The sequence below is a fragment of the Protopterus annectens genome, chromosome 1.part2, assembly GCF_019279795.1.
Source record: "Protopterus annectens isolate FY-2018-M chromosome 1.part2, PAN1.0, whole genome shotgun sequence".
NCBI lineage: Eukaryota > Metazoa > Chordata > Ceratodontiformes > Protopteridae > Protopterus > Protopterus annectens.
In genome coordinates, this window is record NC_056727.1 from 912,887,689 (window position 1) to 912,902,142 (window position 14,454).

Below are 14,454 nucleotides of genomic sequence, written 5' to 3' on the forward strand. Positions count from 1 at the left end.
ACATGGACTTCAGTGCACACTTTTCCAAAGCACTACCACTTGCCTCTTTACTCTAAATCCAGAGCATTCTTTGCCACTGCAGTTCTGCATGGTCTTATAGCCACTCCTAATTCTATTTAGACCCAGCCACCCAACCTCAGCTTTGGGATTCAACCAAAGTATAATGACTGCAACAGTGAAAACACTATGAACATAGCACAGTTGTGTACCTACCATAAATGTAGATGTTCGAGTGTATTCACTGTTGCAGTCCAGGTTACCCACCCACCATCCCCCTTTCTTTGCTGGGACTTATCTGTTCTTCTCTATTCTATACAACCTACGTGGTGTATTTGCTTGTAGACAAAGGTAATGTTTATTTTAGTGCATGCTATTTATAAGCAATGTTTTTAGTCTACCCTTTTGTGGGCACCTGACATCTGGGGCAAGAAAAACTGAAGAAAATGGCATGGGCTGCATCTTATATACCCCTGGCGCACTGACATCAGGGAAGAGGTGACAGCATCCAACGCCGGACCAGGACTTTGGAATTCAGGCCGACTGCGGGTAGCCTGCCAGCAGGATAACCCAAGTGTAATGACTGCAGCAGTGAATACACTCTAACATCAACATTTATGGTAGGTACACAACTGTACTTTTTCATGGTTCAGACCATATTACAGTATTCTTCATTTATGTATCTTGTATTTAATGTTGCCTAAGAACCATGTTCTGATGAAGAATGTGTGTTTTACTTCATCTGAATTTATTTTCATTACATCAGAAATCCCAAATACATGCATACATTTTTCTTCCATTATCTGCTATAAGCCAGTAAGCTCCGATATCTTTGCCTGGCAGAAGCATCTTTATTATTTCCAGTAATGTTCCTATCTCAAGTTACTGCCATGCATCCTTAAAGGTTATAATGTCTCCCATAATATTCTTTGTCTTGTCTCATTGCTTTCCGTGGAATATGTAGTGCGACCAGTATGACGGCTGCATCCTGCCAACAGCTTTGCACATCATACCTTCTTAAAGTAACATTAAAACCCCTTTCTTTTGCTGTCCTCTTATTTCAGTAAAGAAACAATCCTTCCGATTCTTTTTAGAAAACTTTGATATTCTGTTACATAGGTTATAGGTGTATAGTATACTAGTCTTACGGTTCAGATGTCTTTTCTGTAGTGTTTTTCTGTGCATTTCTATTGTCAGTATAATTCCGTATCTTCAGTTTTTTTCCTGCAATCCAGCCAATTAACATTCAAAAGAAATAATTCAAATTGTGCCATAGTAAAACATATATTTTTTTTTACTTCAGTAGTTTTGTCTGGTTACAAACTGGTCCTTCGTAATCTGTTTCTGTAATTCTTTTGTGTTAACTCTGTGTAATTTTGTGTAATATCCTAATGTAACCTAATTTCTTCTATCCAAGAATTAGCATATTAACTGTGTACATAATGTCTGAAGGTAGTAGAGCTGACTGTTTTACAGACAGGAGTGTAAAGCTGTTTTCAGTTCTTTGTAACCAAACTTGAACAGTTAACCACAAAAGCACTGTTTGGAGAAAAGCGATGCACCGGACAGCTCAGGAATAATAACAGATAACAGCTTAGTCAGCTGGTTGCCTTACTCACTCCGTTGTGCGACTCCTTGGTTCGTCACAACGTTTCAGCTTCGATTCCAGGAAATCAAGGAGCTATGTTTCCTCAGAGGCACTCGAGTGGGAATAGACCAACGCTACAGTCTTGTTCCAGTCCCTTGGACCCGTTAAATAGGGCGGATGGTTCTCCAAATATTTTTTCTAACAGGAACAATGAGGGGACTGCCAGCGACAGGAACGAGAGGCGTAGAAGGGAGATTGGTGCACCAGCCACTTCTAATGAGAATACATACCAATCGCTAGCCGTGAGTGACTGGCTGAAACGAAAGGTAGAATTCAAAGACTTCCTTTCTAAAGATGATGGACATGTTTTCACTTATGCTGGAAATTTATCTATTTTAAATGACTGCTTTTCAGATACAAAATATTGAACATTGATAACATGTATCTGAGGGAATGTTTATCTGAGAAACTTGTTCCAAAGGGGTTACGTGTTTAAGTTCCCCAACAATGTTACTGAGGGTACACCTTTTCATGCTTCTCTTTTACAGTTGTTTGATAGTTGGGGCTTTGATTTATTGAGGGCCATAATCAAACAAAATGAAGCTGAAATGGTAACTCTTAAGGAACAAATAGACTCTGTTAACGCTAAGATTATTAATGATTTAATGTTTACTGTTACTGAGGAAAACAAAAAATATTTTGATTTAAGGAAAAATATTGATTTAAAATGTGACAGAATTTTGGAAAGAAAGAAAAAGAAGATAGAGACAAGTATGTATATCAACATTATTTACAGTACCCGAAACCTAGAGGCAGTTATAAATCTGTTCCTTATTTTGATTATGAAAAACAGGATATGCCTGTCAATCAGGATTCTTTCAGGGGTCGACAATTTGGACCCTTTAGGTTTCCCCCCTTTACGGAGATCAGAAAGGATCAAAAATCAAAGGGAGGGGAACTTCTATCAGAATGTATGGAGGGGGAGGGGCAGGAGATAATTTATTTTTTAAATAAATGGGCTCCAGTAGATGTAGGGCTTAATTATAGTTTTCAATTAATTGAGTCCGACTCTGATGAGAATAATGTGATTTGTACTTCTGATGAATATAAGAACTTCATTATTTTTAATTACACAGATTTCAAGATAACTTTTGTATACTTTAGCCTACTCTCAAAAGGGCTTAATTTTGTACCTAGAACAAAATGTAATACCAGTAGACTTCTAATAGACTTGAAGATGTTTTTGAGAAAAGTTAACTTTAGATTATTGTTTGGTGAAAAATAATCTGAAGACGTAATTCCCAATCCATTAAAAAGGAAAAGTACATGGAACCCCCCTGTTCATGCTCAATTGAAAAATTTTGAAACTGTGGTGAAGGAATTAAGACTAGCTATTAAAAACAATAGATTTCCATCTAACCTTTCTAAATCTGAGTGAATTATTAACTATTAAAAGAAACCCCACCCTAAGAGTTATGAAGCCAGATAAAAAGGGGGTGGGATTGTTTTCATGAATAATATTAGTTATGAAGCTAAAATGTTTAATCTTTTATTTGATGAGTTAAAGTATTAATCTATTTCCAAAAATGAAATGCATATTAGTTATAGAAAGATATTTTCCACCTTATATGATCTGGTCTTAGAAGGTTTTATTGATATGGAGTTATTTGAATTTTTGAATATTGATAAATCCAGAATTCCCTCTATTTTTGGGATCCCTAAAGTTCACAAGCAGTTATTGGACCCACCATTAAGACCCATTGTTGCATCAGAAGGTTCAGTGACTTCCACTCTAGTCAGATACATTGATGTCAAATTGAAAAGAATTATGATGAAAGGATGGTCCTTCCTCAAGGAGTCTTGGGATTTATTATATTCTGTGAAGGACAATATATTTAATAATCTTATTCTGGTAACTATTGATGTAGTGGATTTGTTTGGTTCTATACCTCATGATAGTGGTCTTAATTGGTTTGAGGAAGCTATTAGGGTCTCTGGTGACCTGAATAATGATGAGATGTATATCTGTATGGTCATGATGGAATTAGTTTTAAAACATAATTATATTTTTTTTCAAGGGGAATTTTTTAGACAAAAGAGTGGAGTTGCGATGGGGGCAAGATGTGCCCCCATCTTTGCCACCATGGTATTGAATACTTGGGAAGAGAACTTTATTCGTCAAAGCCCCTATAAAGATTGTTGGGTCCTTTATAAACGTTATTTGGATGACATCATGATACTTTGGAATGATTCTATAGAGAAATTAAATGAATTTATCTCTTATATTAATAATACTACTGAATTTTTGAAGTTTACCCATGAAATGAGTTTAGATTCGATTAATTATTTGGATATCACTCTAATTAAAGATTTGAATTATTTTAAATCTAAGGTGTTTAGGAAGAAAACCTTTTCTAATAGCTCTTCATTTCTCTAGTGGACATCCCATACACCAAAAAAGAAGTATAGTGAAAGGTCAATTTGTAAGGATTTCAAGAATGACCTCCGATGACATAGATTTTATGGTTGAATGTGATTTCCTGACCCAGTTGTTTTTAGAGCGAGGGTACCCTTTAGAATTTATATTGAAAATAAAAGATGAAGTTCTGGACAAGAGGAATGACAGATTTTATCCTATTCTTGGTAAAGCTGAGAAGTCCAGTGATATTCTTGAAACTATGAATTCAGCTGGACTTGAGAAGTCTTTTCCAAAAGAAAGTAATAATTTTAATAGTGCTTTTGTTAATGATTTTAGTGGAGATGCTTTGATTATTCAGAAGGTTCTTGTTAGAGTGGAACAATTTTATGGAAATTAGTGATCTTAATTTTGGGAAAACCGCTTTTAAAACTATTTTTAGAAGAGGACGTAACCTTAAAGACTGGTTGACCCCTTCACATGTAAGGAATAAGAAAACGAAGAAAGCTAATGGCACATTTCCTTGTAAATTGTGTCCTCAGTGTCCTTGGATGGCTGAACAATGCAGTTTATATGTTGAGGGTAGGGGAAAAGAAATTTGTAGTAGATCACATAGTACATGTGACTCATTTGGAGTTGTTTATATCGCCTCCTGTAAGATCTGCTCCAGCTTTTATGTAGGGAAGACAGAAAGGAGGATTGGGAGAAGAACATATGAACATTTGAACGACATAAAAAACAAAAAATGTACCAATGCTCTTTACAAGCGCACTTTATCCTGCCCTCTGGCAAAATATTCATTTTTCATTATTGAAGAGGTACAACATGATGAAAGAGGTGGGCCATGGGAAACTCAGAGTATCGTGAACTTTATTGGCAATTGGTCTTAGAAGCCAACAGGGCCCCAGAATTAAATGATTCTGTCTCCCTCACATCAGTGTTAAAAATGAGAGCGGCCAGACTTTAGGATTAGATTTAGTTTTAGTTGTTCGATATTAATCAATTTAATGAGTAGTTAAAGTATTATTTATTTTAATAAGATATATATATATATATATATATATATATATATATATATATATATATATATATATATATAGTAACATATAATTAATTCATTTAAAATAATATACGCTTTTTATATTTTATACTAATATAAATATTCGTTAATTTTATCCATTTATTATATATATATATATATATATATATATATATATATATATATATATATATATATATAATTAATATTCATTATGGCTCATTTTATATAATTGGAGCTTATTATGACATTCATTTTCAGCTTTTATATTCAGATAGCCTGATTTGGAGCAGTGATCTTGTTATTCATTGTGATGTGTTAATGTGATGTTTTATGAAGACCTCTAGAGGGTGCTGTTGTCTTTATTATATGAAATGGCTGGTGTGCTTATTCTGTTCATATATATTCATAACATTTCCTTATTTTTAAGAAATTATATGAAACTATTTAGTTTAGTGGATTTTAGACATTTTTTAATATGTATTAAACATTCATTCATTGTTTTCCTTTTGGGACACGAAAGTTTCATGTTTAATAAGCTGTATCTAAGTAATATTTATGAGCAACTTTCCCGATTGGTTGGTTTGAATTAATTGTTTTATTGCAGTTGATATAAATTATGTGCTAGAAATGAGGTTAGTTGTCTGATGAAGTCTGAATTTCTGACGAAAAACATATTTGTGTTACTCGTGACGTTTTATAATGAACTGTTATGTTATTATTCCTGAGCTGTCCGGTGCATCGCTTTTCTCCACACAGTGCTTTTGTGGTTATTAGTTGTGTTTGCACTGTTGGTTCCTTTGCTGTTTACAAACTTGAACAATTACTTACTCCTTTAGGTTGAAGCATACCCATTGTAGATAACTGATGCATTGATTTCAACTATCAGTAGCATTTAATTTTTGAAACTGTCCCTTTATCTTTATATTAGATAGTCTACATTCATTGTGTGCCTTGATTTGTGGAGGTTGTTCATTACTGCAGTCAGTGCACATTTTTAGTATCCCCCCCCTTTAACATTTATTAGATATTTCAAAAGCTGCTGTAGCTGGTTTCAAATGGTCAGACAATAACTGTCCCAACGCAATGATTCCACCCTCTTGCAATCGAGCACATATTGTCAAGGAAAGCAAGTTGCATTTTAATAGCACTGTCTCCTATTCTGAAATCGGATAACAGATTTGAATTCATCCAGAGGTGTAGCTAGGGTGGGACAAGAGAGGCCACTGCCTCTGGGTGCAAAGTGCTGAGGAGGTGCTTTTGGCTGCTACCATTGTCGTTGGTGTCTTTCAGTGCTTTACCGGCATTTTTGTTCATAACTGAAGCGCTGTAGTGCTTTTGTGTTTGTTTAAAACTTCAGCTGTTGGTTGCTGCAGTTTAAACAAAAGGAAGAGTTTTTTTTTATTTTTTTGTGCTTCTTGAACTACAGTTTATGGGGCAGCAGATCAGGGGATGTCACTGGGTGCCAGAATTGTCAGTAACCATCAGAATGTCGGTCCTAGTTTTTTTCTCACTGGTACTTGGTTTAAAGCTTCCAAAATAAGTATCCTCCTGTGTGCGTCTTTACATTTTTAATTATACCAAACATCCTTGCCCATACACAATTTCTCTGCATTTAAATGACTTCTCTGTGTTTCTAGTGCATTGTTTTTGTTTCTTGCTATCCAGCTACTTTAACATTCTTGTCTTATTAACTTCGTATGCATTCCTAGACCTAGGGCATGCTTTACCAGAACGAACATTGTACAGTGTTATCACTTGGTTTCCATTACATAATATATTAGATCTGATGTTGCCATTTTCATTCATTCCTCAGCAGTTGGATTCAGATATGATCTGACTTGGCTGCTTTTACCAGATATTAGAATACTTGAGCTTTCAAGCTCCTCCCTTTGCCACTAATGCCCCATCAGCATAACATACCCCAGATCTTGTTCGTTGCCATTGCAAACAAATGTAGATTGTGAGATCTTGAGCTTTGGGTTACATTTTTTTCCCTTGTATCCTTCTAGATATATCTATACATTTGTTCTAGTTTCTCCTACTCCGAGTACTGTTTAATACCATTGCTGTTAGTCTTTCATAACTTCCTGTACTTTTGATAGTACCTCTAATTACTATTGTTTGTAATTCTTTCCTTTCTCTCTTCCTTTTTTCTGTTTTTGTAAAAAAAAATTCTGTTTCTTTTACTTTCCCTAGTATTTAGTTTGGCCTTAACTTTTCCATATGTCAGACAAACCGTCTGGTTTCAAAAAATGTGTAGCATGTGGGCATAAAATCCCCATTCCAGACTCCCACACAGAATGTGTATCTTGTCTAGGTCCTAATCTAGATGTTGGTTGTGAGATCTGCAAGGGCTTCAGCTCCTGAGCTTTAATTGGTGGAAATAAATTAATACTTGGGTGGGTGGGTGGGGGGGGGGGGGCTCATCCCTTCAAAACATTTCTCTATGGTTGCTGGGTTCAGACCCCCACGAAACAAGACAAGGAGGGTGATTCTGTTGCCAAGGATTCTGGCAAGAGATCTCTGGATCACTCTTCTACTTCAGCATTGACTTTGCGTGACGATGAGCTTCGATTTGTTCTCTGTGCAGGTGTGGAAGAAACCAGACACCATTGAGCCTATACCCAAGAGACCAGACAAAATGCTTACACCACCGAAAGACTGTCCACACTGGAATAAAGCAGTACCTGTTGTTGCCATGGTGGTTGTGGCAGCCACGAGGAAGGAACTAGCAGAACAGGGTTCTTCTGTCTGCCCCACCCCCCCAATAGGCAGTCTAGGATGCTGGACCGATTTGGGAAGCATATCTATGCATTAGCTACCTTCACTCTTGGTTACTGAATTAGTTGGCAGATTTACTAGACTTAAGAAAAATTTATCAAGGAGCTTACCAGATCTCTCTGGGTCCATATTTTCCAGGGAAGGGAATACCATTTCTTCACAGTTGGCTACCCTTCAGTGTATTTCCAATTCTTCCATGAGGCTGAACTCCCATGATGCAGAAGGTGCCTCATAGGCTGCTGGTTCAGGCTTTTCCAATTGGCAGATATGCCTGGATACACTTGTGTGATTTTGCAGAACCCTTCCAATCTTTTGTCAGTGCACACTTTGAACCTTGTTGTTTGGCCCCAAAGTCAGAGACTCTCTCTCTAGGTGTGAACAAGAAGGGAAGACCCTGTCTGCTGTGGGTCTACGTTTTTCTACTCCTCAATGGTCCTTTTCAAGGAACAAAGTGGTAGAAAGATGTGGTTCAAGAAAGCATAGAGTCCCTTTCAAGATACATATGGCGAGAGTTCCACCAGGGGTAGAGGGGAGAAGTCAGATGGAAGACGCCACCCTTGTGGCAGAGGTGGTCTGCATAATCAGGGATCTAGAAATTCCTTCTCAGACAGGTCTATTAGTGCTCCTGAATGAAGGTCCAACTGTCCATCTCTGGAGATGGTCGCTGGTCATCTGTCCCTGCACCAGAGAGGCTGACTAGCTATCCGAAAGATTCATGGGTGCAGAGGATAATATCCAGAAGTTATATCATACCATTTTCCCAACCCCCACTGTCATTTTCAAAGGACATCCCCACTGTTCACCCAGTCAGAGGGAAGCAGCTTCTCTAGAGATAAAAAAAGCTGCTAGAAAAATGAGGTTCCTCAGACCAAAGAGAGTCTGGAATTATGCAAGATTCTTTTAGTACCAAAAAAGACAAGATTTAAGACCATTTTTGGATCACAGCAAACTAAATCAGTTGGTTCGGGACATAGTTCCAGATGGTAATGGTCAAGTCCATTCTGACATTTCTGCATGAGGACAACCGGATATGCTCAATAGATATTCAAGACGTAGTGTCATATCAAAATGAACAGGTGATCCAGACCAGTTCAGAGCACCACCCTTTGGTTTCACCACAGCCTCCAGGGTGTTCACCAAGTGCATGACTGTTGTAGCAGCTCCCCTGAGACTGCTGGGATCCAGAGTGTTTCCATATCTGGATGACTGGCTCCTCACTGCTCCAATCAGGCATCAACCGATTCAAGCAAGGGGATTATTTACTCCTGCTGTGCTCCCATCTGGGAATATCTGTCAATTACGTCAAATCTCAGCTCACTCTAACTCAGACTTTGAAATTCATTGGTGCTCGTTTCAATACAGCTACCCAAATAGCTTCTCTTCCTCTTTCACAGATACAAACTGTTCAGTTCCAGGTCAAAACGATTTTTCAGAATTCTTCCCTTCCAGCTCATCTGATACTTCAGGCTTTGTGGTCCACAGCAGTGGCAGTCAGTCTTGTACTGCTGGCCAGGTTCTTTGTGCTGATAGCCCCACAGGAGAGTCACAGAGGGATGCTCTACTTCATGCTTGGCCCACCGGTCTCCTTTGTTTATCCCCCATTGCCATTCATCCCCAAATTTCTCCAGAAAAGCATCTCTATTGAAGAGCATAGTTATCCTCATTGCCCCTTACTGGCCTTGTTGGATCTGATTTTCCTTCCTTTGGCCTCATCTTTATCTGCCCTGGATTCTAGATCCAACTCCAAGATCTGTTGTCTCACCCACATGGCTTCACCAGTTCCCTCGACTGTTAGGAAGCCCAGGCTCTCCTCCCTGTCCATCACATTTTATCTTCCCATAAAGGTTTCAGTAGAAAAATATATAAATGTAAATGGAAAAGATGTGTTTTTGGGCCTGTGGCAAGAAGTTTGATCCCTTTTCAGCATCGATTTCAAAGGTCCTTGACTTTTAGCCACAGTTTTCAGTGAGGGTGCTAGCTCCTCATCTATCAGAGTACAATTAGCAGCCATTTCCAACTTTAATACTGGAGTAAATAATTCTACCTTGGGTTCCTCAAAGCTTTGTAAAGCCTTTCTCAGGGAACCTATTTAGACCTCCTTTAAAGGATTCTACTACTCCTTGGGATTTCAATATTTTTTCTTCACACCTTAACTCAGCCTCCTTTTGAACCCTCTGCTAAGTCTGGTCTAAAATTTTTGACCTGGAAAAACTTCTCTTAGTTGCTGTCACTTTTGCCAGAAGAGTGTCTGAATTTCAAAATTGCCTTCTGAACCTCCTTATTTAATTTTCACAAGGATAGGGTTTCCTTGTAGATCAGTCCTTTTTGCCAAAGGTTGTGTCAGAACTTATTTTTTTAATCAGGTCATCAGTCTTCATCTTTCCCAATTTTTCAGAAAAGGAGAGTACACATTTTACATCTTTTGGATGTCCACAGACTTGTATTTCTACCTTCACAGAACCAAACATTTAAGAACATCTGAGCAATTGTTTCCTTTTCTGATTCAGAACTAGACAAACCAGTATTTAAAGTGACCTTGGCCAAATGGTTAACTGGTTGTATTACCCTTGTTTTAGAAAGTGCGTTTACTTTTACCAAAACCTGCAAGAACCCATTCCAGGAGGCCTGTGGCGATGTCAGCCTTTTTGTCTAGAACTTCCGTAGATGGTATTTGTGCAGCTGCAACTTGGACTAATCCTCATACATCTGTTGCTCATTACAAACTGGATCTGGTCTGTAGGGGAAGAGAGCAGCCTTTGGCTTGGCGATACTCCAGAATATCTTTCCTTATAGGCCTTACGGGATTTAGGTAGCTGGGGACTCTGTGCCAACTATTGAATGAATGAAAATGGCAACATCAGATAGTTATATACTTACCATAATGTTCTATTTGTATTGTCCATTTTCATTCTTAAACTACCCAACCACCTACCCTCTCCTCCTGAAGAGATCAAAGGTTTATAGGAAGCTCTGTTCCTTGTTTGAGCTGCAGCTTCTGTTCCTGTCCAACTGTCCACTGCTGTGACTACCATATGGGCAATAAACTTGATTTGAGATATGGTAGATGGGTGGTGTGTTATGGGTAAATGAAGGAGCTCAAGAGTTAAGTATTCTACGATCTGCAAGAATCATGAGTCTGATCCGAGGATTGGCTCCAAACTGTTGAAGAATGAAAATGGACAACTCAGATGGAACGTTATGGTGAGAACATAACTTTTTTTTTTCGTGTTCATCCTTCCTTCTCCCACTGTAATAGAAGCTGTATTAAAATTAAAATAACAGTATGCAAACAAATGGTGGGTTCATTAGATAGCATGTAGTTTAGCTCCTTCAGTTATACTTTCATTTTTAAGAAAAATCTGAGCTACGTTACATTCATATTGATCAAATGGTTATTTTCGGTCTGATACTCATTGGTTTAAATTGTTTTAAAGTATTCAGAATGCATCTTGTATTTTGGTTGTATCTCATCCTAGTTGATGTAAACATTTATTGTTTTTAAGTACTATCGTTGTTCAGTATCTTTTTCATGCAATCTCCACTTTTTGAAAAGTTTAATTTTCCTTTATTTTATCCACTATTTTCTTTTGGGAAAACAGGAAAGAGCTTGGTCGAAAATGTCTCTTGGCATCCACAGTTTACTTTTCTACATTTGCTGCCTGGTTGATTGTTCCCTTGCCCCCTTCTCCTGCTTCCAAATCTTTTATTTTTGCCATTTCATCTTGTACTTGTTGGGAGTCTCTAGGTTTTTAATCCATGTGGATAGAAGACTTAAAGTTAATGCATGATTTGGTAACCTGAAACAAGTTTAATTTCTCTGCAGGTATTTGTGGAAGGAAGGAAGAAAAGCATTTGTTAGTTTATGTTTATATTGAGAAGCAATTATCCACACAAATCCTGGTCTTTCCAACCTTTGTTTGTTCCCTTTTATCACAATGTTGAGAATTTTGTCAATTAAAAAAGGCGAGGGAGCGATACTGTGAATAAGCTGAGAGCTGCACACAAAGCAGTACAGAATAAGCAAGGTAGTAGAAAAGTCTTGTGTTTTGATTCTTATGTGATATATATTAAAGATTTTTCTACTACATGAAACTTTAAACTCACTTACTTTGAATTTCCTCCTTTAGCTGGTATGTTTACAGTTTAATTAGCATGGGCCTCTGCTGCTTTCTTATTCTCAAGTTAGGAATATTTTGCTGTGTACTTTCTATTTTAATATTAGCAACAGAAAAGTGATGCATTCTCAGTAAGTCTTCAAAGTTCTACCCTTAAATTTGTGCTGGTACTGTTGTAAACCTCAAAATCCAATGACTCTTCTGTCCGTCCTCACTAAATATGTTATTGGAGCCATCTCTGATGGGAATCTCTCAGACTTTGGATCCAAGGTACAAACTCCTCCTCTTACTCACAGTTCCCCTCCTTTTGTGGTAAGTCACCCCAGATCTCATTTGCTGCTTATTTGCTTTTAATGCAGATTTCCAGACTTGGCACTTTGTGTGCAGCCAAGTGTTTTTGCATTGCTATATTTCCCTTTTGGGGACACTTTCAACTTTTTTCTTTACTTTAGCTTTCCCTTGCCTATAGGTTAAAAAAGTTTGTCTATTTAGGTTTTTCCTTCCTTGGATTCTTACCGTATTGTTTATCACTAGTCTGTAGGTTTTCTTAGGAAGCTGTTATGGGGGAGAAAACCCTCATATTCACAAAATGTGTAGCGTATGGGCACAAGATCCCTGGCCAGAACACCCACACCAAACTTATTGTTCAGGACTCTCTAACTTAGTGGAGTACTGCTCTATTTGCCCTTGGTTTCGAGCCAGGGCCACAACACAATGGCCAACATGTTGATGCTTAAGGGGGGGGTTCTCTCAGCTATAATAGCAGAAGCTCCCCCTTCACAATCTTCTTCTTTTCCTTCCTCTTCAGTCAAAAAGATAATAGATAGGGGCAACAAGGGATAAAAGTATTGAAGGGAAAAGAGAGCAGCCTAAACAAAAGCATGTGGACTCTTCCCATATGCACTCCCAGGAACTTACAGGTCCTTCCAGCTTGGCACCAGAGCTCCACAAGTCATCAGATCCAGGTCCATCTATTGAGTTGAGCATCTTCAGATGCTCCACTACCCTGTTATATGAATACCTATTCTCTCTGGATGCAGTGAGCCCTAGGCTTAGGTCTCCCTTTTTACTTGAGAAGTCATTTCATAAGCTCTCTGAAACCTCCTCCACAGCATTTTCCTTGGTCAGTGTGGTCTGCTAGGAGTCTCTCATAACAGATGTGGACAGAGTGATAAGGAAGATGTTCTTAACATCGATCACTGCTGACTGTTGCAGTAGGCTTAGCTGTATGGGGTTATATCTTGCCAAGGATATAACAGCTAGCCAGCTTCCAAAGCCCCAGGGCACCTTACATATGCCCAAGCTGTCTAAAAGACAAGAGAAAGTGATATTGACAACATGGCTCATCCTGTGGATGCACAAAGTCAGTTAAATAAGACTTGTATGCTTGCAAATGTAATAAGCAGTGAAAACAGTGCGATTAATAAGAAAAATGGTAATGAAGATCATTCCTTTATAACAGTTGATAGAGCAGGCAATACTGGACTAGAAGTTGAAGATTCTTCATTTCTGGTCAGAAAAGATATTCTTGTAATTGGAAATTAAATAGAGGAACTGATACTTATGTTTACAGAGAAGATAATGGACATTGAATTGTCCTATGCTTGCCAGGAGCAAAAAGAGAGAATGTGAATCAGGCCTTAGAATGCCTTAATGTAAGGAAAGTATGGTTCTGTTTTTGTTCATATCCGTACAAATGATCCCATACACAAGGACAATCTTGACTGTTGGGGAACATACAGTCCTCTTAGATAGCATCGCTTGTTCAGACACATTTTTCACAAATCGCATATAAAATCAGTTAGGTCATCCATGAATGAAAAGGTTTTCTTGGTAAATACCTACATGAAAAAAGTCCCATTTTAAAATGGAAATATGTAGAGCATCCAAGCCTAATTTTGGGCACACATGTTCAGACAGAGTTATGTGCACTTGTCAAGATCAGGGAATAGAATTTTTGCAGTAGATATTTTGCGGTATTTGACAAACACAAGGCAAGATTTTTCCAGGTTGAAAAATTTTAAAAGTTCACAGATAGCAATATTTCATGCATCTCCGATGGTTGTTAATGCTAGGAGTATTAAAGAAGTTTTTTTAATTGGAAAATCTGCTGTGTTCCCACAAAATCGATGATATTGTTGGTGAAACATGGTTAAAGAACTGACTGGATTTTTTTTTTCTGTAGCAGACATTCTACCAAAAAAAAATAAGGTAGAGGTGTTATGATAGGGGTTAAAGAAAGTTATGAGATGTGTGATTGTATGCAAGTGGTAATACTAATACTATAGATTATGTAACTGTTGCAGTATAGACAACCGTGTAACGTGTAACAATTGCTGGGAGTCTGTAGACCACCAAAGTCAAGTGCTGATGACCTAGAGAAATTCATACAATTATTTTGCATGAAACTTGAGAGGGAAGAATAATAGTGGTTGGGGACTTAAATTTACCAGAAACAGACTGGAATTATATTGATTCAACAATACTAGTGAGGAAATTATTCACCCTGTGTATT

General features: G+C 37.7%; 1 protein-coding gene across 1 annotated transcript in view; it reads left to right on the forward strand.

Annotated features, from left to right (window-relative positions):
• Positions 1–14,454, forward strand: part of PARP1 (poly(ADP-ribose) polymerase 1) — a 2,301,307-nt gene that overhangs the window by 445,253 nt on the left and 1,841,600 nt on the right. Inside the window, exons 6-7 of the mRNA XM_044060208.1 lie at positions 4,135–4,365; positions 7,634–7,792. Coding sequence (XP_043916143.1) covers positions 4,135–4,365; positions 7,634–7,792 — 390 coding nt within the window. The remainder of the gene's footprint in view (positions 1–4,134; positions 4,366–7,633; positions 7,793–14,454) is intronic.